The 27,050-nt window shown below is 48.9% G+C and overlaps 1 protein-coding gene across 2 annotated transcripts in view; it reads right to left on the reverse strand.

Annotated features, from left to right (window-relative positions):
* RASSF2 (Ras association domain family member 2) overlaps nt 1-27,050 on the reverse strand; it is a 44,584-nt gene that overhangs the window by 12,785 nt on the left and 4,749 nt on the right. For both annotated transcript variants that reach the window (XM_004061772.5, XM_055372512.2), the window contains exons 3-5: nt 8,494-8,584; nt 5,140-5,215; nt 2,969-3,120 (exon numbers count right to left, since the gene is read on the reverse strand). In XM_004061772.5, the coding sequence (XP_004061820.1) occupies nt 2,969-3,120; nt 5,140-5,215; nt 8,494-8,552 (287 nt within the window). In that variant the 5' untranslated portion in view covers nt 8,553-8,584. The remainder of the gene's footprint in view (nt 1-2,968; nt 3,121-5,139; nt 5,216-8,493; nt 8,585-27,050) is intronic.

Raw genomic sequence — 27,050 nt, forward strand, 5'->3', positions numbered from 1 at the left:
GGCAGGGGGAGTTCCGGAGGGGGAAGATGTTCTTTTGCAGCAACTGCAGTAACACGCCCATCCAATTCATCAAGCCCAGGATGGATAATACCAAGAAACAAAACCCACGTGCTGCCTGCACTGCTTCTAAGCATGTATGGATTCTATGGCTTACTTGGAAAACTCTAATAATGGCCATTTGTTTTGCAGGGTAAGATTCCAGTTTAGACTCATTGCTGTTGAAGAAATAACTCATAATTGCTTCTGGCATTCAAAAGGAATGGAAAGTAATAGGTTGGCCACAACAAGGGCAGGGGCAGCTTTGGAAGGGACACTGACAGTGTTCTCAGCGTTGCAAGGATGGAGTCCTCATCCAAGCTGAAGAAAGGGTTACAAGTAGGCAGTCCAAGCTGAGACCCTGGTTTGCCATCATAACTGGCAAATAACTTCTCAAAGCCAAAAAGGACAAAGGGAGCAGCTCAGAAAAACATCCAAAATCAACAGAGGATTTGGCTAGAAAGGAGAATCATATTTGACCAATTAGGAACAACCCATGGTGAGAAGGGCATGGGCTCCCTGGGACCCAGTAGAGATAAACCTCATGTTCTGGGGAGGATGGTTTTAAGGAAGGACAATTAAAATGGAAAATCTGAAAGAACTTCTTATTGTAATTTAACTCATATACTTCTGAACCACAGAATGGACCTGGTCAGAGCTTCTGGGGAATGGTGAACACTTGGCACCCAGAGCAGCGACTCCCACTCCCTGATTTAAAGCCCTCATTCTTGCTGAAGCAGAAACCGGTCTCAGCATCCTTATTTTTTTTTATTTTTTATTTTTTATTTTTTGTAGAGACAGGGTTTCACCATATTGCCCAGGCTGGTCTTGAATTCCTGAGCTCAAGTGATCACCCGCCTCAGCCTCCCAAAGTGCTGGGATTATAGGCATGATCCACCACGCACAGCCTCAGGATCCTTCTTAAGACAGTAGTCTAGGCATTCACTATATCATAGCTGACATCTAAATGACATCATTTACCATTCCTGAAAATTCTACCAAAGTATTTTGCAGAGTCAACCAAGACCAGCTTGATGCCACAGAGAAGGGAGAAGAAGCAGGCAGACTGAAGGACCCTTTAGCAGCCCAAACCAAAGGCCACAGGGTCAAACGAAATCTTAAAAATCATCTCACTTAGGGAATAGAATAGTCTGGGGGTCAGAGTCAGGCTGTGAAATGGGCTTGGCCATTGGAAATCAAACACAGCAATAATACAGTATAGTATAACAAATACAGTATAGTATAACAAATACAGTACAGTGTAACAAGTACAGCTGGGCGTGGTGGCTCACACCTGTAATCCCAGCACGTCGGGAGGTCAAGGTGGGAGGATTGCCTGAGGCCAAGAGTTTGAGACCAACCTGTGCAACATAGTGAGACCCCATTTCTACAAAAAATACGAAAAGTATCCAGGTAGGGCCAGTATGGTGGCTCACACCTGTGGTCCCGGAACTTTGGGAGGTCAAGGAGGGTGGATAACTTGAGGTCACGAGTTCAAGACCAGCCTGGCCAACATGATGAAACCGCCTCTCTACCAAAAAATACAAAAATGGCTGGGTTTGGTGGTGGGCACCTGTAATCCCAGCTACTCAGGAGGCTGAGGCACGAATCGCTTGAACCCGAGAGGCAGAGGTTGCAGTGAGCCGAGATCACATCACTGCACTCCAGCCTGGGCAACAGAAAAAAAAAGGTCAGGGTGGGGCGGTGTGCACCTATAGTCCCAGCTGCTGGGGAGTCTGAGTTGGGAGGATCACTTGAGCCTAGGAGGTTGAGGCTGCAGTAAGCTGTGATTAAGCCACCGCACTCCAGCCTGGGAAACAGAGTGAGACCTTGTCTCAAACAAAACAAAGCAAAAATATGGTGATAGTGCTGAAAAGCAGAGCATGAAACCTACAAAGTTAGATGAAACCAAAGAACCTTAACCAGACATCCTAGCACCTATGGGGTGGGCAACAATTTTCCTCCTTAAATCCCCTTGGAAAGAAACCAGACCAGCCCCAGGGCTGGCCACATAGTAGGTTTCTCTCAATTGTAGAGAAACATAGATTTGGCTGTGGAGTTTAGAAAAATGTTCAATGTGGCCAACAGAGAGGGCTTGGTTTTCATTTAAACCAGAAAAAAAAGGTCACTGTGGTTTTGGCTGAGAGGCGAGCACACTCCACCCAGGCTGGGGCCGAAGGCAGTCAGCATCAGCAGGTTTCAGGATGGAGCCAGGCTAGTAACTTGATCCTAAAACTCAAGTCCCAGAAAGACAATAAAGAGGGCATGCCTTGCTAGAGGCATTTGGCGGCTTATTCAGCCATGGAGGATAAGGAGGGATGGACTAGGTCTTCCCAGCCCTTCTGGTGGGAACTTAGACTACCACCATCTCACCACACCCTGGCTCCCCGTATGGTCTGCAGGGAGCAGACCCCTGGCTGATCTCGCTTGGCTGACTCTGACAGAGCCTGACATTCCTTTTCCTCTTCTAGGTTCCCCCAAGATTCAGAGAGCCTTGGTCAGAAGGTTCAAGTCATAAATGCTTTGGAGTGGGGCTATTCTATGAGGAGTGGTCCCAGTGGGGAGGGTGCTGGGGCATGGGGCGCCCTGTTAGAAATATACAGGCTGGGCCTCACTAGCCACTAGCAGCTCCACTCAGAGACTCCTGAGTTCTCCCTAAGGGAGGACTCTGACTCAGCAGCTCCCCTCATATGACTCAGCAGCTCCCCTCCTGTGACCTCATCAGTGATTATGGTGACAGGAAGGGGGCCCAATCACAACCACATCTGCCCCTTGTTCCTCATTCCAAGGCCAAGGCAGGTGGGCAGTAGAGGTAGTAGGAGGAGGAGCCAGGGTCAGGGCTGGCTGGAAGAAGGCAGCATTTATCTGCTTGAGAACACATAGAACCCCCAAGCATCCCAGTCATCTCCCTGCCCCATCTCTCCTCACTCACCCCTGAGCCCCCAGGTTACAGCCAGAGTGCCAGGAGGAGGAGGATGGAGGGGGTCGAATGCGTTCGTTGTCATCCTGCATCTGCAGGCGAATGGGCCGGCGCAGGCCCCAGGAGATGTTCAGGAGCCCCTCCACAATGAACTCGTCTTCTTCCTGCCCACAAAGCAATCAGAGTGGTGAGCCTAGAAAAGCCCCCACAGAAGCCAAGACCATGCTGAGGGACAAATGACACATTCTTCACATGTCCTGGCTGGGGGCCCCCAGATTGTATTCACAGGATAGGGGCAGCTGCCCAGTTCACACCCCAGCTCTGAGATACTTTCTGACGTAAACTACTCCAGATCCTGAAGCTGACCTCACAGGTCAGCACAAAAGTTGCTGTGAAATTCAAATACCTAGGTATAAATTATAAAAAGCATTGTTTTTCTTTTTATCCTAATGACTTTTAAAGAAAGCGGAATACGTTTCTTAAAATAAGTGAGATTAGCCTTGCTAACAGAAGCAAGAACTGGAGTTAGCTACGTCCCACCCCCTACTATGGAAAATGATGTCTCTTTAGCTACAACATCTGTTTAGCAATCCAACCTGGTGGTTGAAGGAAATTTAAAGCAACATTTGCCGAAGTGTATTCTACAGAACACCAGCTCCTGTAGCAGATGAACTGCTGTCTTTAAAAGGGTGTCAAGTGATCATGAGCTGGGAGAGGCTGTGCTAATCAGATTTCCAAACAGCAGAATGTCCCAGGTTCTGTAATAAACTAACGGGCTAAATGACAACTCTCCAACAGGTGAATAAATCTTGCAGGAGTCCCCAATTTATACTCAGAGGTTGCTGACTAATTAGACGTTAAATGTAAAACCATTCTAGAGGCATTTACATGTTCTATCCCAAAGAATTGGGACTCGCTTATGACTATGAAATCCTTTAATCATGAAGCACTTTTAATCATTTATTCTATAGGACATAACCCAGGAAAGCTATTTAAGAACTAAAATCTTGCATGGCTCAGCTGCTGATTAGTAAAAGCTTGAAGGGCAGTTCCTAAAAGAATCAGTTCTCCTCCCTCTAGTCTCAGAAAAACCTTTTTGAAGCCATGTTTTATGGGTTATTCAAGTGTTAGATCTGGGTCATGGGACACATCTTCAGGACAAGCCCCATAGGTGAAAATGACATCAGCCCATTGAGCAACTAACTAACTTGGGCCCCAAAATCATCCTCAAAGAGGGAGGAAGGAATAAAAGAGGGAAGGAGAGAAATGAAACAATTTTAGGAGTCTGGGGGAGGAAGGCTTTACGTAAACATAGGCAATTTACATGGCCTTCCCCTGGTCAAGGTGGGCATCATTCCTTTACACAATTGTAGGTCAAAATTTAACCCAAAACAGGATTTTGTCTAAGTGGAGTGGTTTGAGGGACACAGAATAGGCCACTACATCCCACATACTGTCCCCAAGCAACCTGCCCTAGCAGCTGAAATTCCACCATCTGTTATCTGTTTCTATGGATTAAATCGCCACAGCTTGATAACCTGAAAATGTGTTTCAAAGGGCATTACACATAGGGGCTTTTTATCAGTCACAGGCGCTTGAGTATAAAGTACCCTAGCAGACTCCTTTATAACTCATCATCTATCTGATAACAGGCTTTAGAGAAATGGATACAGGATGAGTAAGCTCAGTTTCGGGATGGGAATCAGATGAGTAACAAAAGCAACCTAGGATGACCAAGTGTGGGGACGGGCCAAGTGCTAACATCCAGAGCTTATGTGCTTTGCCCAGGTCACTGCAGTGATACGACTTGGGCCCAGGTGTTTAAACACAGAGGACTGGGTGGGGTTCCCGAATTGCCCAACGAGAGAACGTCTGCTTGGGAGCCACCTGGAAAGGTCATTTCATGAAAGCTCCCTCTGGAGAATCTCCCCGATGAGACTGGGCTAGCCCTGCCACATTTCTACAGGAATGTCTCTGGAACACATCTCTGAAACATTCATCCTTTTTGGAACAAAACTGGGCTTGGAGTCTTCTTCCAAAGAACCCCAAGGACTCTCACTAGCATCCTAAATGAGAAGCAGGAGAGGCAGGGTTCTCTTGGGACCTCAGGGACCTTCAGACCCAGGACACATGGTGACAAGCCCTGGACTAGCCAATCAGGGCGGTCCCTGGGGACTCCTTACCTCCCGGTGCCGGAGCTGTAAATTCTGGCCTTCATAGTACAAGTTGTAGGTCTTCAGATGCAAGAGAAGTTCATTTCTTAGGGGGAAAAATAGAAGAGGTATAACATTATCAGCTGAAGCCACTTATAATGCAGTTGTTCCCTCTTTCTCTCACCTCTCACCTGGCCTTCAGTCATCCCACTTTTGGTAACTGTCCACATGTACATACACACACATGCACACGCACATGCACCCCATAACCATCTTCCCCCAGGATCAAAGTCAAGAGTGAGCACCACCCCAGAACAATGCTGAATGTAAGGAGCAACTCCAGGACACCAAGGCAGGCCTCGTCTACCGACAATACTCCCAAACTCAAGCTGAATGAGCAGGTGTTAGTAAGCCATGGATTCACTGAGGCGAGCACTTCAGAGCCCACAGACAGCGATTCTCCTGCATGGCTGTGGCCTCTTCTCCCTCAAGCACGCTGTGAGTGAGGAAAGGACAATAATGATAGGCCTTCACAAGACTCAGAAGCTGGCCGGGCGCAGTGGCTCATGCCTGTAATCCCAATACTTTGGGAGGCCAAGACCAGCGGATCACTTGAGGTCAGGAGTTTGAGAACAGCCTGGCCAACATGGTGAAACCCCATCTCTAACAAAAATACAAAAAATTAGCCAGGCGTGGTGGTGCACACCTGTATTCCCAGCTACTCAGGAGGCTGAGGCAGGAGAATCACCCAAACCTCAGAGGCAGAGGTTGCAGTGAGCTGAGATCATGCTACTGCACTCCAGCCTGAGTGACAGAGTGAAACTCTGTCTCAGAAAAAAAATAAAAGACTCAGAAGCTTCCAGGATGTTCAGAAGTGAAATGAGACAGGTTTGAGCCACACTAACTTATGCTTCATAGACATGACCTTATCATGTGTTTAAAAACTTGTGGCTGGGAGTGGTGGCTCACACCTGTAATCCCAGCACTTTGGGAGGCTGAGATGGGCAGATTGCCTGAAGTCAGGAATTTGAGACCAGTCTGACCAACACGGTGAAACCCCGTCTCTCCTAAAAATACAAAAAAATAATTTAGCCAGGCATGGCGGCGTGCACCTGTAATCCCAGCTACTCGGGAGGCTGAGGCAGGAGAATGGCGTGAACCTGGGAGGTGGAGGTTGCAGTGAGCTGAGATCACGCCACTGCGCTCCAGCCTGGGCAACAGATTGAGACTCCATCTCAAAAAACCAAACAAACAAACAAACAAAAAAAACTTGCAAACTCCCATCAGCATCGGAATGGGTGAATAAAGGAAGCAATAGCCACACAACGGAAAACTATCAGCGAAGAGAATGTGAATGAACTACACAACTACACGCATGAGTGTGACTCATGGGAATTATAGGATATGTGCTTTTCTTGTGTCTAGCTTCTTTCACAAAAAAGCACAGATCATATTCCATTGACATAAAGTTCAAAATGGAGTGTTAGAATTCAGGATAGTGGTTCACCTTGGGGAGTAGTGACAAGAAGTGGGCATGAGGTGGCTTCTGGGCCCTGGCAATACTTTTTCAGTTCTAAAAATTAAAAAATAAAAACCCTTAGAAACTCCCCCTCTGAAGCCCAGTACTGGACCTCCTTAGCCACCAAGTTTTCCAACTGGCTGCACTGGGAGTACAGCTCTACTGCACGTGGCCAGAGAGGAGATTTCACCCCCTTCGTGATCAGGGAAATCTCTCATCAACCCTGAGAATGCACAAGTCAAGTTTCATCTGAAAGTGCATGTTTTGCACTCCAGGTGGGATGAGAGGGGAGAGAGGTGGAGGGGGCCACTGTGCGCTTTTGTCTAGTCTCAAGTAAGAGGTGGCAGAGTTCAGCCTCTCTGAACCCAGCCATTCAGTGGAGAGATTTTGGACCACGCCAGGAGTCAAAACCCACTGGAAATGCCAAGAAAATCCTGACAAGTTAAACCTAGATAAAGCAGCGTGATTCTATGCAAGCTGAAATAAATTTGTGGAAAATGTGATTCGAAATCACCTAAGACAAAAGGCCGTTTGGTACTTTTGAACACACAGATCTGAAACCGGGATAGAAAATCACTGGTTGGTAGAAGTCCCTGGGGAAATCTGTCCACAAAGAGATAAGAATGGTCAGATGTCACAAAACATGTGTCAAGCGTGCCTAAGGACTTCCAACAATTTAGTCACGGATAAATTAAATATTTCGTTAAGATAGAGAAATCCCAGCTGGGCGCGGTGGCTCACACCTGTAATCCCAGCACTTTGGGAGGCCAAGGCGGGTGGATCACCTGAGGTCAGGTGTTCAAGACCAGCCCGGCCAACATGGTGAAAGCCCACCTCTACTAAAAATTAAAAAATTAGCTGGGTGTGGTGGCGCATGCCTGTAATCCCAGCTACCTGGGAGGTTGAGGCAGGAGAATCACTTGAACCCAGGAGGCAGAGGTTGCCATGAACTGAGATCACGCCACTGCACTCCAGCCTAGGTGACAGAGGGAGATTCCTTCTAAAAAAAAAAAAAAGAGAGATAGAGAAATCTTTTTCTGGAACTTCCAATTCAAGGGTCTATTTTGGCTCAAGCCCAGTCACATTAGCAAAAAGCCTGAGCTCAAGAGACTTTAGTGCACAGAAAGCAATTAAATTGTCCCCTTCTATTCAGAGGGCATTAGCCAGACCCAGAGCAGCCGAGGGACACACTACCCCAGCCAGGACTCCCTGGGAACACAACGGACAGGATGGGGAGCAGTGTCTGAGTCCATTCTGGCTGCCGGACCATAGACTGGGTGGCTTCTAAAGAACAGAAATTCATTTCTCACAGCTCTGGGGGCCAGGAAGTCCAAGGTCAAGGTAGAGTCAGTGTCTGGTGACAGCCCTATCCTCACAGACAGTGCCTTCTCACTGCGTCCTCACACCGCGGAGGAAAAACAATCTCCCTTGGCCTTTTATAAGGGTACTTAGATCTAATCACATCCCAGAGGCCCCACCTCTTATACCAGCACCTTGGGGTGAAGTTTCCACATAGGAATTTGGGGGAGACACAAACATTCAGAAGATAGCGAACAGCCACCAGCCAACTCCTCCTCCTGGAAGTCTTCCAGGATACCACATCTTTTGAGCCCCCAAAGTTTCTGCGTCTTGACTTCCCCTTTACTTCACCTCCAGGCCAGGCTCTCGGGACATGTTTTTATCTATAGCAGCAGCCCTGATGCTCTTACAAGTCCAAGTTCAGCTGCTTGGCTCCTTCCCCCATGCAGGAGCCCCACCAGTCTGATATACAGTGGGGGGCCCTCTGCCAGCGGCTGCCGTCCACCCACAACATCCCAGCACGGGACTGGTCACTGAGGACAAAACACTCTAGCAAAACGTCTTACTTGGAAATGTATTTATCTTGTCCACATGGGACTAGGGACGTTTGGTGGCTGTAGTCCATTCTTCCTTTCTCTTTTCATCAGAAGGAGAGGCCTATATTTGGAAGGAGAAGACAGAGGTTAAAGTCAAGTTGTGTCCTTGGGAACTCAGCAGAACTTGGGGTGGGGAGGGGGCACAAAATTGGACGCCACGGCTCTCCATTCCTCCCCACCCAGATCCACAGCTAACACTGACCCAAGGCTGTGAGAGGCAACACTGCTGGCTGCTGCCTCGTCTTGCCACAGCCTCTGAGAAGAAACATCCAAAGGAAAGACGACAACCCTTGGACAATCCAAGCACAAATGCTCCAGCCACAGAGCACACTGACACCCACTTTGGTTCCAAGGACGACTGATGAGTCCTCCTCTCTGAAGAGACCGTCACAACACAGAATAGAGAGTTATCTCAGGGACAGCCCGATTCTACTGAGGTCTACTGAGGATGGGTAAACCACCTGAAAATGCCCAAATACAGCCGAGTGCGAGAAATCACAGTATGTGTCTACAGACACCACTAAAATATTACAATGTGAAAGACAATTTAATTATAACAATACATTACAAAAACACAGGTAACAAAACTATGGGTCTAATTTTGTTTAAAATCTATGTAAGTATAAAATATGCATATACATACACACATTTACATGTATAAATATTTATTCAGATAGGTATATATATATGTCAGGATTTCTCAACCTTGGCACTATTACCATTTGTTTTGTTTTGTTTTGTTTTTTGAGAAAGAGTATCACTCTCCTCACCCAGGCTGGAGTGCAGTGGTATGATCTCGGCTCACTGCAACCTCCCTCTCCCAGATTTAGGTGATTCTCTTGCTTCAGCTTCCCAAGTAGCTGGAACTACAGGTGCCCGCCATCACGCCAGGCTAATTTTTTGTATTTTTAGTAGAGGAAGGGTTTCACCATGTTGGCCAGGCTGGTCTCAAACTCCTGACCTCAGGTGATCCGCCCGCCTCAGCCTCCCAAAGTGCTGGGATTACAGGCATGAGCCACCGCGCCCAGCAGCACTATTACCATTGGAGCTGGCCCATTCTTTTTTAATTCCTATTTGTAGAGAAGCGATGTCACTTTGTCACCTGGGCTGGGAGTGCTGTGGCATGACCATAGCTCACTGCAGCCTCAAATCCCTGGGCTCCCTCTATCCCTCTGCCTCAGCCTCCTGAGTAGCTGGAACTACAGGTGTGCCCCACCGCCCCTGGCCTTGGACTGTTCTTTGTCGTGGGACTGTCTTGTGCATTGCAGGTGTTTAGCAGCATCTCTGGCTTCTACTCACTAGATGCCAGCAGCACTACCCCAGTGATGATGACCAAAACTGTCGACAGACACTACTAAGTGTCCCCAGGGGCAAAATCACATTACTCACAACAGCCCAAAGGTGGAAGCAACCCAAGTGTACACTGAAGGATGAGCAGATAAACAAAATGGAATATACGCATCCAGTGGAATATTATTCAGCCTTAGAAAGGAAGGAAAGGCTGGCACATGCTAGAACATGGGTGAACCTTGAAGACATTATAACAGGCCACACCCAAAAAGAAAAATACCATATGATTCCACTTTTATGAGGTACCTAGAGTAGTCAAAATCAGAGACTGATTTTATAGAATGGTGATTCTTCAAAAAGCAGAACGGTGGTTGCCAGAGGCTGGGAAGAAGGGGAAATGGAGAGTTTCTTAATGGGTACAGAGTGTGCAAAAGGAAGAGAGTTCTGGAGATAGATGGCGGTGATAGTTACACAACATGTGAAGGTACTTAATGCCACTGAACTAGACACTTTAAAATGGTTAAGATGGTAAACTTTATGTGTATTTTACCAGTATATACATATATACGTGTATGTGTGTGTGTGTGTGTATATATATATATATATATATATATTTTTTTTTTTTTTTTTGAGACAGAGACTCACTCTGTTACCCAGGCTGGAGTGCAGTGGCATAATCTCAGCTCATTGCAGCCTCGACTTTCCCAGGCTGGAGTGATCCTCCCACCTCAGCCTCCCAAGTAGCTGCGACTAAAGGCATATGCCACGATGCCCAGCTAGTTTTTTGCATTTTTAGTAGAGATGGGGTTTTGCCATGTTGCCCAGGCTGGTCTTGAACTCCTGGACTCAAGCAACCTGCTTGCCTCGGCCTCCCAAAGTGCTGGGATTACAGGCATGAGCCACCGCACAATATATTTTTTAAGTGGAAGAGGGAGGCATAGGAACCAGTATTACAGTGAGACAATGTGAGAAGGATTCGACCTCCTGGAAGAAGGATCCATGACCCGAGGGACACAGACAGCCTCTAGAAGCTGGAAAAGCAAGAAAATGGACTTGTCTTAGAGTCTCCAGAAAAGAACACATCCCTGTTGATACCTTGATGTTAGCTCAGTGAGATTCGTGTCAGACCTTTGAGCTACAGAACTGTGAGATAATCAATTAGCGTTGGCCAGGCATGGTGGTTCATGCCTGTGACTGCAATACTTCATGAAGCCAAGGCAGGAGGATCATTCGAGGCCAGGAGTTCGAGACCAGCCTGGGCAACAGCAGGAGACCCCATCTCTACAAAAAAAATTTAAAAATTAGCTGGATGTGGTGGCACGCACAGGTAGTCCTAGCTACTTGGGAGTCTAAGGTAGGAGGATTGCTTGAGCCCAGGAGCTCAGGGCTGCAGTGAGCTATGATCATACCACTGCACTCTAGCCTGGGCAACAGAGTAAGACGTTGTGTCTTAAAAAAATAATAAAATAAGGCCAGGCGCAGTGGCTCACACCTGTAATCTCAGCACTTCAGGAAGCCGAGGAGGGAGGATCACTTGAGCCGAGGAGTTCCAGACCAGCCTGGGCAACATGGGGAGATCCCATCTCTACAAAAAATAAGGAATTAGCCAGATGTGCTAGCATGCACCTCTGGTCCCAGCTACTAGGCAGGCTGAGGCAGGAGGATAAATTGGGCTCGGGAGGTCAAGGCTGCAGTGAGCCACAATCACGCCACTGCACTCTAGCCTGGTCGACAGATCAAGCCCATCTCAAAATAAATTCATTAAATTAAATAATAAAATAAAATAAAAATAAATTTACTTTAAGCCACTAAGTTTTGGTAACTTGTTACTGCCGGTTACCATGGGCTGATTCCATTCAGAAAACTCAGACCCTACCAGTGTCCCCAAAAGTGAGACCCTGAGAACACAATTGGTCTCTCTAAATTTTAAATTTTATTATTTTTTTTACTTTTCCAAAAAAGGAAGAATAATCTGATCATGAAAACCGGAGTACACATGTAACGCGCAAAAAGAAAAAAAGGAAAGTCGAGCTAGTGAGAAAGCTTTCTTTTTTTTTGTTTTTTTTTTTTGTCACCCAGGCTGGAATGCAGTGGTGCGATCTCGGCTCACTGCAACCTCTGCCTCCCAGGTTCAAGCAATTCTCCTGCCTCAGCCTCCTGAGTAGCTGGGATTACAGGTATGTGCCACCACGCTCAGCTAATTTTTTGTATTTTTAGTGGTGACGGGGTTTCACCATGTTGGCCAGGCTGGTCTTGAACTCCTGACCTCAGGTGATCTGCCCGCCTCGGCCTCCCAGAGTGCTGGGTTTATGGCCTGAGCCACCATGCCTGGCCAAAGCTTTTCTTTCTTAAGTGACAATTACCCATAACTAGTCAGTGTCCCTTTTTCTAAAAAGGTGCCCCTTCTACGCATGTATAAATTTACACATTCAACAAGCATTTACTGTGTCTACAACGTGCCAAGCATCGTGCTTCACGATGGTGGCTCAGCAGTCAAGGAAACAAGGCACATGGTGCAGGAGGAGGGGGATGTGTGGGGGCAGAGGGCTCTGTCAAGGGAGGGTGAGTGCTATGGTAGCAAACAGGAAGGATACCTGCGGATGAGGGTGGGGTCCTGGGGGGCTTTCTGGAGGAAGAGACCTCTAAACTGAGACCTCAGTGTTGGCAAAGATGAGGGGCGAGCAGGTCCAGGCAGAAAGAGCAGGCAACTCGGAACTGTGCGAGATGGGGTGGCACGAGCAGAACCCCGACCTGGTGAGGAGTCTGGACTTCATCTGGTGGGCAATGCTGGGCCATGTGAGTGTGGAGGATGAAGAATGGCCCCAGAGACACCTGGGCCCCGACCTGGAGCCTGTGAAAATTACCTTATATGGTAACAGGGACTCTGCAGATGTGACTAAATGAAGGATCTTGAAATGAAGAGACTATCCTGGATTATCTGGGGGGCCCTAAATGTAACCACCAGTGTCCTTATAAGAGGGAGGCTCTGCCACAGCAGAGAGAAGGCGACGTGACAACTGCAGCAGAGGGAGAAATCTGAAAACGCTGCACTGTGGACGAAGATGGAGGAAGGGGCCATGAACCTTGAAGGCAGCTCACAAGCTGGGAAAGGCAAGGACACAGATTTGCCCCAGAGCCCCTGGTGCGAGCAGAGCCCTATCACCACCTTAGTTTTGGCCCAGAGAAACTGACTTCAAGACTTCTGGACTCCAGAATATAAGTATTAAATTTCTGTTGTTTTAAACCACCAAGACTATAGTCATTTTTCTCGGCAGCAAGAGGAAAACAAGGGGAATTCCGAGGGCAGGGATGTGATCTGATGTACATTTTGGAAAGGTCACCCACCCAATGCCTTGCTTTGTGGAGAAATAATCCGGGAGAAGAGCATCCGGGGGACCAGTTGAGAGGCCGGAGCCCGAGGTGGAGAGACAGACTCTAGAGAGTTCGAAGAAGAAGAGGAAAGTCGTGATGCGGAAAGCACACCCTTTGGGGAAAGGGTGTGCTGCCGGATGAAACGTGGGGTGACAGGCAGAGTCCTGGTGATGCACAGGCTGCTGGCGAGGACCGCAACGTAGGCAGAGGTGCCACCTTCACAGTCGCTGAAGTGAGGACCAGGACTGAGTTTCAGGCAGGCCCATGGAAACTTCCAGTGCAGATAACCAGAAGTACAGCAGGCCTGGGGCCCCGGAGAGCGATTCCTGGCACGTGAGGTGAGGGGAGAGGATGATGTCATCGGGAAAGAACAGAAGGGGTGAAGGGGGCAGGGCCTAGAGCAGGGTTCCGATTAACCCAGTTGGTCAGCATGGGCAGAGGAAGGAGTCCCTGGAGAAAGAGGGAAAACAGGAGACACGGTACCAAGGAAGCCCAGGAAACAAGGGGCCTTGAGAAGGAGGCCAAGGCCAGCAGAGCCAGGAGCTGGTGGTCAGAGCCCAAGGAAGGGAACCCCAGAGCAGCCTCTGTTAAACCACACAAAGGTCATGGGGGAACTCAGCCAGAGCTGATCGCGCAGCCTGGTTGGAGTGGAAATCAGGTGAATGGTGCCTGCTGTCGGCAGCCCTTCTCACTCTCCAACACTGGAGTCTTTCTTCAGCCAGAGGAAAGGTTATTCTATCTTTCTTTGATTATTTCCCCTCTTCCTCCCATTCTTGGTTCTTTTTTTGAGACAGTGTCTGGTTCTGTCACCCAGGCTAGGGTACAGTGGAGCCATCATAGCTCACTGCAGCCTCAAACTCCTGGCCTCAAGCGATCCTCCCGCCTCAGCCTCCCAAAGGGATTAAAGGCACGGGCTGCCACACCCAGTTAATTTTTTTCTTAATTTTTCTTTGATAGAGACAGGGTCTTGTTATGTTAACCAAGCTTGTCTTTTACTCCTGGCCTCAAGTGATTCTCTCACCTCGGCCTCCCAAAGTGCTGGGATTACAGTGAGCCACTGCAGCCGGTCCATTCTTGGTTCTTCTGCAATCTCTTCTCTCTCTAGCACTATGCATCCATCCACCCCGGCAGCTACCCTCCATTTCCTTATTTTTCTCAGAATTCTCCAGCTAATCTTCTAACTCACCAATTGAATTTTCTCCAGGACTCTCTCTTTCGTTCTTTGCCTCCAACATAACCAATCATTTGGTAATTTAGTTCTGCATCTGTCCTGCTCTTAAGACAATTCTTTTTAATACCATGTCTTCTTAAATCTACTGAGAATACCAGTTAGAGAATTTGATTCTTAAAACTATTTGGTTCTACAGAAAAAAATAGCCAGAGCAATGAAACAATAAACATATAGAAATAGACCCAAATATATCTGGGAACATGGAATGTAAGCAGCAGTTCTAAATAGCAGGGGAAATGTAGCTTAATTTTTTAAAATATCACTAGAGAATTCGCTGGCGTTTGGAAGGGGGAAGACAGGGAAGTGAAATCACTAGCTTACTCCTTCCACCAAAAGAAATAACTGAACCAAAAGTTTAAACATTGAAAAATAAAATGCTGAAGAAATTGATACCAACCTGTGAAAATTTTAAACTTCTGTTCAGAAAAAAAAAAAAAAAAGGAAACTATACAAAGTCAAAAAGACAAATTGAAAACTGGGGAAAAATATTTACAAAACATATGGTAAAGGGCTAATGTCCTTAATACATAAAGGGCTTTAATAAATCAGTAAGAAAAAGGTCCTATGCTCATTCATAAAATGGGCAAAGGACACGCACAATAGTTCATGGAAAACTCAATACAAGTAATTAATAAATCCATGAAAAGCTGTTCAACTTCCCTCATGACCCGACTTTTTACTTACCAGATTGATACACATCAGATAGTCTGATGGCCCTGACTGTTGGAATTTTCTAGGGCTCAGCCACTCTCTACCTGTTGGGTGATCTCACCAAGGCCATAGCTATAACTCCGACCTATGGGGTCATGTTGCCCCATCTTTGTCTATGGCCTGACTTCTCCCCACCTTTTTTCTTACTTTGACATTTCTTGGGAAAAAAGTGTTAAGAAAATATTTGCATAGCCTAACCCAAAGTTGAACTGAAATTACAGGTAGGTGATTCTAGGACCCAGTCCCTCTTTTGCCCCACTCTGGGCATCTGCACCTTTCTTCACAAACTTTCCAACCACCCTCACAAAGCACTGTCTCCCTGCAGCCAGCTAAAGATACTAAGCTACATTCACATCCACCTTAAGGCAAACAGCAGCAGCACTAACAGAGGGCCGGAAATTCACAGTTAATTCTGATATTCCTTAAACAGAGCATTGTTCCTCACACAAGGAAGGTCAGAGGAAGACGGTTTGTGGAACAGGAATGTGGATTCAATTGGATTCAACTGGACACTTCCTCCAGGGGTGCCTGCCAGTATCTGTGGCCTTGGAGACAGGGATTCGTTCAGCTGGCTGGTTGCAATGCTTCTGCCTCCCCTGTTATTATCCAGAATTTATGGTGCTCTCCTGGGCTCCAAAATGCCTTTAAGAACCATTTACGATCATGACTTCCCACGGGGCCTTGGGAATACAGACTAATGGTTGTTATGTCTTGTAGGAGGGAAACTGAGGCAAGGAGGAACGAGGGGCTTCCCACATCAGCCAGCATCTAGGCACAGAACTAAAACACCTCATAGTCTACCACACAGAGAAAGGAGAAGAGGGGCAGAAATGGGACAAGAAAGAAAGGGCAGATTTTACACAAATCTTTTTTTTTTTTTTTTTTTTTTTTGAGACAGGGTCTCATTCTGTCACCCAGGCTGGAATGGAGTGGCACGATCACAGGTCACTGCAGCCTTGACCTCTTGGGCTCAAGTGATTCTCTCACCTCAGCCTTCTGAGTAGCTGGGACCACAGGTACACGCCACCATACCTGGCTAATTTTTTATTTTTTGTAAAGATGGAGTCTCACTATGTTGCCCAGGCTGGTTTCAAACTCCTGGCCTCAAGCAATCCTCCTGTTTTGGCTTCCACAATGCTGTGATTATAGGTGTGAGCTATCTCTCAAAAATCATTTTTAATATGGAGCTGCTCTTTGGAAGTCTAAAACATATTTAAATCTACTGAACTTCCTCTATGAACATAGTTACTTACTCCCTCTAGAATTCTAAATCAGTACTTCTTTTTAGAAAAAACACTTTAGAAAATAAAGCATATATTGAATGTCTACTAACCACAAAGCACGTCTGCCAAAATAGGTGGAGATGTGAATACAGCTGGGCTTGCCTAGTTGAGACATGAGCCTCCCAGGTTCCTGTCATGCTGGAACCCTGTTGGGGCCACCAACCAGTCAAATTTTCCCTCTGGCACTGGCTTCATGCTTTGGAAGAATGTTCCAAATTCTCCTCAGCTCCATTAAATGCCTGGGCAATGCATTCTGCTTGTCAGTGGAATTCAGTTGGTTACTTGGAGACCCATTCATGACTTCCTGACTGCCTGAAAGACAACTTGGGGGTAAGACCTTCCCTAAGACCCAGGAGGACGTCTTTACAAAGGGAAGGTCCTCTGGCCGTTTAATATGATGACATCCCAGCCACAGAGAACTTTCTGAGCCTACTTTTTATGCTCTGTGAGTGTGCCCATGCTCCCCATCAGACCCAGATTCACATGTTCTAGCCTCGACCCTCATCAAAACTTACCTCCCCCTATAAATGCCCCCTGGACAATGCAGGGACAGGCACTCCCACTTCGGCCTGCCCTTCAGCACAGCATGTACCCCACACAGAAGTCACCTGCTGGTGTTTCTCTCCCCTCCTGGGCCTGGAGCTTCCTCTCTGGCCCCCAGCCCCCAGCTCCCAGCCTGTGCCTCTCCTGCACCCGGGTTATCGTGATTACTGCTTCCAGGAAGGGGATGGGATCAGCAGTCTGTCCAGGGACACTAACCTGCTACCTTAGGCCAGGGGATTCCTAGAAGCAGAGCCTGAGAGAAAGCATGTGATTTATTGTGCAGGTGTTTTCAGGAGAAACCTGTAAGGGAGTGGGGAAGGCAGGACGGGGGCAGTGGGAGGAGCTAGGAATGAGGTGGGTTCAGCTGGAGCCCAGCCACAGCTGATCCCCTGGGGAGCTCTGTGGTGTGAAGGGCCCCCAGAGTTGTCCTACGTGGAGGTGGGCAGGTGGCGCTTCTGGACCGCTGCATGTCAGTCATTGGCAGAGGGCCAGCCCGTAGGCATTTCCCTGCAAGAGCAATTCTCAGGAAACGTGTGCCGCTAAGACCCAGCACTGTCAACACTCACAGCATGCAATAGATTAAGGGGACCTGGGTGGTACAGCAGCATCCATTACACCTGCTCCATATCTGAGATTGAAGCAACTACTGGGTCTGTCACTGTCCCCCGCCCACTCTCAAGTTGGGAGGAAACAGCTGCCCACTCAGGACCAGCCTGGCGCTGGAGCCTAGGCTGCAGGAACGGGGTCAGCGTCACCCAAGCTCTGGACCAGCTGAAGCCCTGCAGCAGTTGCATGAAGGATCCTTTCCCTTCCTTCCCACAGATGCCACTTGCAGGTGTTTCCAGCCTCCCACAGGAGGCTTCTCCAAGAACAAATGCAGGGCTGGCCAAGCCCAAAATTCACAGCCTCAGCTTCCTGAGAGGAGAGCACACACCAAGTTCTCAAGACACTCTAGGAGGAGGGAAAGGCATCTGGAGCTCCCACCAAAGACAGCAGAATCCCCTCTGCTCTTAGGTCTTGCTTCCTCCAAACGCTCCATGGTCAGGGAGCCCGGAGAACGTGCCACCTTTCCTTGGTCTCAGAGCATCCCCAGGACCCTGGCTCGCCCTACGTGGTTTCAGTTCCAGCCTGGAGACCCAGCACCTCTCGTCTTATTTATGAATTGGGAAGTCCTCCAAGGGAGGGGCAGCCCTGGCAGGAAAGTCCAGGGTGAGAGAGGGGAAGAGCTCCCTTTGGTGGTCACTTTTGTTTTTTGTTTCCTGAATTGTCTTCCTAGTTGTAGAGCAGGGGCCAGGCCCCAACCACCCCCACCTCAGCTCCCAGTGGGGGTGAGGGAGGGAGAGCAACAGTTGTTCTATAGGATCCAGGCAGCCCCAGTCTCTGAGACAGGCTTGGGGAGGAGAGGGCTTTCCATGGAGAATTCCCAGGGTGGCAGACCCCACAGAGCCACCACCTGACCAGTGGGAGGGCTGGGCACTTGCCAAAGCCTGGACTGAAACCAAGGATGGGGGGCGGTGGGAAGAGGTGGCTTAGAGACACCCGACGTCACAGGGATTCTGACTCCAGGTGCTCATGAGACTCCCAGAGCAGCGGCAGGGAGTGGGTAGAGAGAGGGGTTGCTTTAAAAATCCTGATGTCAGCGAGGCATGGTGGCTCATGCCTGTAATTGCAGCACAGCACAAGGACGGCTTGGGGCCAGGAGTTCAAGATCAACCTGGGCAACATTGTGAGACTCCGTCTCTACAAAAAATAAAAAAATAAAAAATTAGCCAGGCACAGTTAATGCCTGTAGTCCTAGCTACTCAGGAGGTGCATCCCTGTAGTCTTAGCTACTCAGGAGGCTGAGATAGGAGGATCGCTTGAGCACAGGAGTTCGAGGTTGCAGTGGGCTATGATGGTACCACTGCACTCCAGTCTGGGAGATGGAGTGAATCCCCTTCTTTAAAAAATCAAATCAAATCAAATGCTGACATCCAGATTGCAGCCCAGATCAATTACATCAGACTCTAGGGGAGGGGCCCAGGCAGAAGCATTTTCAAAGCCTCCCCAGGTCATGCCGGTGTACATCCAGGGCTGAGTGCCACTGTGGAACCTGGTAGGGAAAGAGCTGTGTAGATTGAGGACACCACCATAAGTATTTCAAAGCAGTCCTTCAAGAAAGGAAGGGGTGGAATTTTCTAAAAGCAAACTGAGTTGGGTATTTAGCACCCTCTCCCTACTACTAATATTTCCAAGGAGAAAGGGGACAGTGTAGAGTGTCCCGCAGGGTCTATGTGTGCAGGCACTGAGCTGATGCAAAGGGCTCCTTCTTGCAAGCCAGGGCACCATGTCACAGAAGCCAGAACCCCAGCCCCAGGCCCCAAGTCTGATGCAAAGGAAACGCTCACTGGAGGCCTGTAGCTTCCCCTTTTGGGGCCTGTGCACACCTCTTCTCTGAGCCCTGCCCCTCCCTCTGAGGACAACCTGGATCTCCTGGGTTGGAGAAGAAAGTTGCTGGACACAGTGCTTTCCACTACAGTGTTAAAGACCAACTGGCCAGGTCTCCTGAGGGAATCTGCTTTGTAACCAAGCAATGGCAGAGGAGATAGTGATCCCTCTGCGCTTCGGACCCCTTGTAGTGGGGCAGGAAGCGGTGTGGATGGCAAACAGGAAACCCCAGCCCCATTGCACCACACGAGGAAGGAGACTTCAGCTGCAGGCTGGGGCCCTGCCAAGACCTAGAGATGGCAAGAGATGCCAGATCATGCTTCCCAAACCCAAGCCTGTCCTGGGCATGGGCAAAATGTGGGCTGCCTTGGAAGGAAATGGCATACTCTGCCTTCTGCCTTCCTGCTTTATGGAACAGAAGCCCCATCACTGCTTGGACTCCTTTAACCCCTACACCAACCTCATTACGAAAGAAACTTTATTATCCTCATTTTGCAGTTGAACAGTTGAGGCACAAAGAAGCTATGCCACTTGCCCAAAGACACACAGCTAGAAGGGGTGGAGCTGAGGCTCAAATCCAGGGCGGTGCAGCTGCCAAGCGGAACCCCTGTAGACTACAGCTTCTCTTGAGGTGATAAGGAAGAAAGTGTTTTCAGCCAAAAATCAGCCAACCCAACTGTATTCTGGAGGAGTGGTTCTCCCACTTGAGTGTGTATTGGAATCCCTCCGAGGGCTCGTTAAAATACAGATTGCCCTTTGCCCCAGTTTCTGATTCAGTAATTCTGGGGTGGGGCCTGAGAAGGTGCAGTTCTAATAAGCGCCCAGGGCTGCTGCTGATGCTGCTGGTGGTAGCAGGCTCTAGATGCTTTATCTTAGTCCCTCCAAGAACCCCAGGGGGAAGACTTCACTTTACAAATGAGGAAACAGAAGGTCTCAGAGGTTAGGTGGCTTGTCCCAGGTGGCACAGCCGACATGCAGCCCAGTGCTCCTGTGGCTCTCTGGCTGAGCACTGGATCTGAGAGGGTCACTATGCGAGTAGCAGGTGCAGGCTGGCTCCAGCTACCAGCCCACAGCAGGCTGGGAGGTCCGGGGGATGGGAGGCGAGTGAGTGACCAGCCCAGAGGACAAGCTGTGAGAAAAGCAGACCCTGCAGGGGCCAGGGAGAGAGGCCCAGAGCCGCAGGTCCAGGACGTGGGCACTTGCAGTCACAGAGCCACTGACTGTCAGTTCCTTATCACACACTGGGTGGGACACTGAGGGGACAATGAACTACCCCTCCCACTCACAGGCCCCACAGACCATCCCCACCCCATTCCCAGAAAAGCCCCGATGCTTGGTAACTGACAGGCACAGGCCCTTCCTGGCAAGCTACCGCACTCCCATCCCCGGAGCTGCCCCTGCCTGGCCCACCGACACAGGAGGAACTGAAACGCAGCAAGTGCCGTGCTGGGGTTTCTTCAAGCACGTCGGCCTACGAAGCCTCCACTCTTCCGCCACCAACTGTGGCCCAGCCCGGCCCAGCCCTCCCTGCCCAAGCTGTCTGCACAGGCCTGGGTTCCCAGACGCGACTGCGGAAGATGGGAGGAAGCGGTCCTGGGACTCCTGTCGGAAAGGCCTGCCTCCAGCTCCACACCAGTGGGCGGGTGGCCAGGTGAGTGACCCAGAAGGCCACCGCTGGGCCCACCCAGACAATGGCCTCGCAGGCCGGAGGAGCAGCCACATGTTTACAGGGAAGCCCCACCGGCATCCACAAGTGCCTGACCTTTAGGATGGATGTTGCAGAGGAAATTCAGAGCGCTTAGCCTCTAATCAGAGAGCCAGGGCACTGGAGCAGGACAAAAAAGGAAGCATAAAGGAAGCACAGACTCCAGAAAAAAGCAGCTGTGTGTGCGTGGGTGTGAGCATAGCTCCCGGTGTGTGAGTGAGAGTCCAGTGTGTGGCGTGTGTGTGTGTGTGGAGGGTATGGTTGGGGGTGGTGTGTATGGCTGTGAATGTGTGTGTATCCACATGTATGGTGTGTGTGCTTGGTATGTGTAGAATTAGACTCTGGCTCAGAGAAACTAAAGACCTAGAATGCTAACCAGCCAAGACATAGTCCCTCGTGGGCTCCAGTTCAACCAAGTGAGAAATTCCATGTGACTGTAGGACCCAAGGGGAGAGGGGAAAGTTGGTGGAGACAACACTGGCCCCAATAAAGCAAATAAGACAAGACACTCCCTGACCTGCATTTCTCAAAGCTGAGCCAGTTTATAGGGTAGTTTTAATGTCCTACCTGGGGAAGAGCAAGGTAAGCTTTCCTCCTGTCCAATAACTACAGGATTTAAGGGAGGCCACCCTGCAGGGAGGGCCTGAGGCCTGTGTCCCCCAGTGCTCCCGATGGCCCATCTGAGGGTTCGTCTCCCAGCTCTGCAGAGACAGAGACAGACAGATCCAGGCAGGTAAGGAGGGGCTGCCTCCGGGTCCCCTGTTTCCTACAAGCTCAGATTTCTTTGGTATCGACACTTCCTGTTTACTGAGTGGTTTCCAAGTCACAGGCCACTCAGACTCATCTCTGACTTCACATCCCCTTCCTCAAGGGAACCCCAGCATTCTTCCTTTTTTGGTGCTATAGGCTGAGACTCTGAGCTGTGTGTGCAGAGATCTTGGGGTTTCCTCTACTCGCCACCTGGGGACAGGACTGAAAACCCAAAAGCTAGGACCGCTGGCCTCCTCCACCCCTAGACCCCAGCAGGTTCCTTGGACTTGAAAAGCAGTGAGTGGGAAGAGCAAAGGAAGTGCTGGGTGTGTCCAGAGCCCTCCAGGGTGGTCGGGGGGGCAGTCATTGCAGCATATCTGACATCCACCCTCCACCCTCCTTTAACCTTGAGTTAACGCATCCAACAACATGTGCGGGGAAATTCCCCGCTCACTGCAGATCTCAGACCCCTCCTAGTGCCAGGAGAAATGGCACATCGGGGGGTTTCCAGACCGTTTCCAGGGGAAGTTTGCCACAGTAGCACATTCACACCCTCCTCTGTCTGCCCTGGGCACAGCTGACCAACCCTAAAGGAAAGTCAGCCCCATGAAAAGCAGAACTGCTCCTCCACATGGCCCACAGAGGCGGCTCTATCAAACCTCTGTACACCCTGACGACTGCCTAAGATTAATAAGGTAGCCACCCACTGGGCAGGGCCAGGTGAAGAGACCCTGAGCGCCCTCCCAGACTCACACTCTTACCAACTCACTGGAGGAGCCGCGGGCACTTCGGGGAACTCACCTAACAAGGAACTCACAGCATTTGCCTCAGAGCAAATGTCCCAGAGAAAAGCCACCTGACCCACTCCCGTGACCCCTGAATAGAGTCACGTGACCTGGTTTCCCTGTTCTGGGTCCCGCAGCTTCCTGAGCTGACCTGCGGGCAAACTCTGCCTCACCAGCCCCCCAACCCTGTGGCACCATGGCCCCGACTGGACACAAAAGAGCCATCCTTGCCCTAAATGTCTGTGTGATTAGCTGTAAGACCCTACACGGCACTTTAGGAAGGGGCACTGATTATCTGAGGCTACCACCCATCTCCCCAGAGTACCTGAGGCCTTGTGGACCCCACCAGTTAAAGTCCCCCCTGCACCCCATGCCACACTATGGACAAAACATTCAACAACCAGCCCTACAGCCACTGGGATGGGTATTTAGCAGGGCAAGCATTTGGCACACACAAAGGATGCTTGAAATAGAAAGGCGGAGACCCTCCTTCTCGAGCTTCAAGGAAGCTAGTGTCCACACAACTCCACTTCTACCTGGTTTGAATCTCTCTCTCTGCATGGCAGCTGCTCCCTCAAAGTCATGGCGAATCGTGAACCCACCTTTCCAAACTCATCACCACACAGAAAACCCTGAGATTCAGCAGCAGGGTGTCTGGGCCCCAAGGGCCAGCTGCCAGCAGCCAGCAAGCCATGCTGTGGTCAGCTCCCAAGCCAGTGGTGCTGCACGTCTGCACCCTGGCCACTTTTGTCCTGTGAGGCTGAGATGGAGGCAGCACCCTGACACTGCCCAGGCCAGGAAGGATAGTCAGGACCACATGACCCAGCCTGAGATGGAACCACCAGGGGCCAAATACCACAACTGTCTCCCAGGGCTTTCCTTTCCTTTCTATTACAGAAGTAAAATAAACATTTTTTGTTTTATTTTTAAAATATAGGTCAGGTTCCATGGCTCACACCTGTAATCCCAGCAATTTGGGAGGCCGAGACGGGAGGATGGCTTGCATGCAGGAGTTCAAGACCAGCTTGGGCAACATGGCAAAACCTTGTCTCTACAAAAATAAAAAATTAGTTGAGTGTGGTGGCGTGCACCTGTAGTCCCAGCTACTTGGGAGGCTGAGGTGAGGTGGGAGGATGACTTGAGCCCAGGAGACGGAAGCTGCAGTCAGCCATGACCACACCTCTGTACTCTAGCCAGGGCAACAGAGTGAGACCCTGTCTCAAAAACAAAAACGAAAAATATATATAGATAAATGAAAAGATTAGTATCCACAAAAGGACAAATATTGTTTGATTCCATTGATATGAGGTAGCTAGAACAGGCAAATTCATAAAGACGGTAAGTAGACTAGAAGCTACCAGGAGCTGGAAGGAGAAACGAGTGAGGGGGTTATTGTTTAATGGGTACAGAGTTTCTGTTTGGAACGACGAAAAAGTTCTGGACGTGGATAATGGTGATGGGTTGTACAACGTTGTGAATGGAGTTAATGCCACTAATTTGTACACTTAGAAATGGTTAAAAGGGTAAATTTTATGGTATGCATACTTTGCCACAATAAAACATAAAAATAAATTATTACATATGAAAAAAGATGAAGATCGAAATCTCGCAAACCTCCACCACCCAGAGATAATCACTTTTGACATTTTACCATACATCCTTCCAGATGCTAATATAGATGGGTGATATAGTTTGTAAAAATAGCACATAGTTTGGTAAGCTGCTTCTTAAAAATATATCATATTCTGGTGGCTCACACCTGTAATCCCAGCACTTTGGGAGGCCGAGGTGGGTGGATCACCTGAGGTCAGGAGTTCAAAACCAGCCTGGCCAACATGGTGAAACCCCGTCTCTACTAAAAATACAAAAAATTAGCCTGGCGTGGTGGTGCATGCCTGTAATCCCAGCTACTCGGGAGGCTGAGGCAGGAGAATTGCTTGCACCCGGGAGGCGGAGATTGCAGTGAGCTGAGATCATGGCATTGCACTCCAGCCTGGGCAACAAGAGTGAAACTACATCTCAAAAATACATATATATCATATTCTTCCATGTTAATAGCTACACACCTGCAGCCTGTGTTTTTGTAGCCACTTGGTATTCCAAAGTATAGACATGCCATGGTTAACTAATGTATGACTGTTGGTCTCCATTTGTCACTATGGAGTGTTGTCATTATTATCAATAATGCTGCGAGGGACATCCCCATACACATACTTTTCTGCATTTATCCAATTACATCCCTAGGGGAAGAATTCCTAGGGGTGGAACTGCTGAGTCAGGAACTTGTTTGGGAGGGTTGTCAACAGAGCATTAAGAGTAAAATTACACCAAGATGATGAATTCTGTCATAGAAAGTTCTCTTTCTCCACACAGACTTTTCTCCAAACCTCCTTCCAAAAACAGCCAGGTGTTAAACATTTACCAGGACGTCACTGGTCACAACCTAGGAATGCAAACCATGAGCAGACTCTACTTGGGTGTCTATAACTTTGCATAGTGATTCAGAAAGGAAGGGACCATCCATTCCAAAAAAAACCAGTCCCTCCCTCCCCACCTCTCCAGGCCTCCTCTGGAGACACACCATGCCGGATTCCTGAGGTGACACTGATATACAAGACAGGCAGGATTATACTGGGTTAACGTCCACTGAATTCCCAGGAGGAAGGACTCTAGGAGGGGCCAGTGCTGGGTGTCTCATGGTGGGTGGCACACATGTAGTTCGCAGGAAAGGTTTTTTGTCATTAAAGGTTTTGTTCTTGTATAGACAGAAGGACAAGGCAATGACTCTTCTGAAAGAGATCAAGGGTTAGAAGGGACATGTGGAATCATTTAATCCCTTGCCTTGGAGATGGGGAAACTGAGAACCAGAAAGTCTCACAGCATAAACATTTCAATGATCATTAGCCAGATGCAGTGGCTCATGCCTGTAATCCCAGCATTTTGGGAGGCTGAGGCAGGTGGATCACTTGAGGTCAGGAGTTCAAGACCAGCCCGGCCAACATGGTGAAACCCCACATCTACTAAAAATACAAAAATTAGCTGGGCATGGTGGCATGCACCTGTAGTCCCAGCTACTTGGGAGGCTGAGGCAGGAGAATCGCTTGAACTTGGGAGGTAGAGGTTGTAGTGAGCCAAGATCGTGCCACTGCATTCCAGCCTAGGCAACAGAGTGAGACTCCAACTCAAAAAAAAAACCAATAATAATTATAATCACTAAATGCACCCCAGAAGTGTCTCACATGCAGGTGAGGTTCAACTGGTTTGGGGCAGCGCTTGAACATATGCCATGACTTGGATGCCTAATACAAATCTTATCCTCCCCTCCGCATGTACAGAATTGGAAATTAAAATCACTGGGGTCACATGCTGACTTAGTCATGGCCAGATGTGTGCTGGGGCCAGATCCTGCTGGCTCTCAAGTGCCAGTGGCGCACAACTCTTCCCAACTGAGTGTTCACTGACACCAGGTTGGTAGAGTGAAGTCAGCCATAGTGGGAATATTTATTTATATCATATAAACTGGAAAACACCACAAAGCAGGGCTTCCCCCAAAGCCCCTACCGAGAGCCGGATGTTAAATATTTACCAGCACGTCGCTGGTCACAACCTAGGAATACAAACCATGTGCAGGTGACCTCAGTTTCCTCACCTAACCTAAGAGCAGCCTCTCTCCAAAGCACTGTAACTCTCTATGTTCCACCATAATACACACTCTGAAATCCATCATAGCCTGCTTCTAGCCAGCAAATGGTTTTCTACATGCTTGCTATGTGCCAGGCTGAGCACATGATAGCCCATTTGACCCTCACAATATTGCTGTGAGATACTTATTATAATTCCCATCTTACAGTTGCGGAAACTGAGTCTTTTCTTTTCTTTTTTCTTTTTTTTTTTTTTTGAGAGGAAGTTTTGTTCTTGTTGCCAAGGCTGGAGCGCAATGGCGAGATCCCAGCTCACTGCAACCTCCGCCTTCCAGGTTCAAGCGATTCTCCTGCCTCAGGCTCCTGAGTAGGTGGGATTACAGGCGCCCGCCACCATGCCCGGATAATTTTCATATTTTCAGTAGAGACGGGGTTTCACCATGTTAGTCAGGCTGGTCTTGAACTCCTGACCTCAGGTGATCCACCCACCTCGGCCTCCCAAAGCGCTGGGATTACAGGCATGAGCCACTGCGCCCAGCCTGAAACTGAGACTTTTAATGACTTTTAACTATAAGTTAAAGCCTGTCTTAGTTGGTTTCACCCAAAAGTAGATTGTGAAACAAGAATTCAAGTTCAAGTAACTCAAAGGGAGAGTACAAAGTACAAAGTACACTCCCTTTGTACTTGAAATGTACTTGAGATGAGGAAGTGAGCAAGCTAACACTATGAGCAATTGAGATTCGGTCCTGCAAGGGAATTCTTAGAGACAGCACAGAACATGCCCCAAAC

Source organism: Gorilla gorilla, chromosome 21 (genome assembly GCF_029281585.2).
Source record: "Gorilla gorilla gorilla isolate KB3781 chromosome 21, NHGRI_mGorGor1-v2.1_pri, whole genome shotgun sequence".
NCBI lineage: Eukaryota > Metazoa > Chordata > Mammalia > Primates > Hominidae > Gorilla > Gorilla gorilla.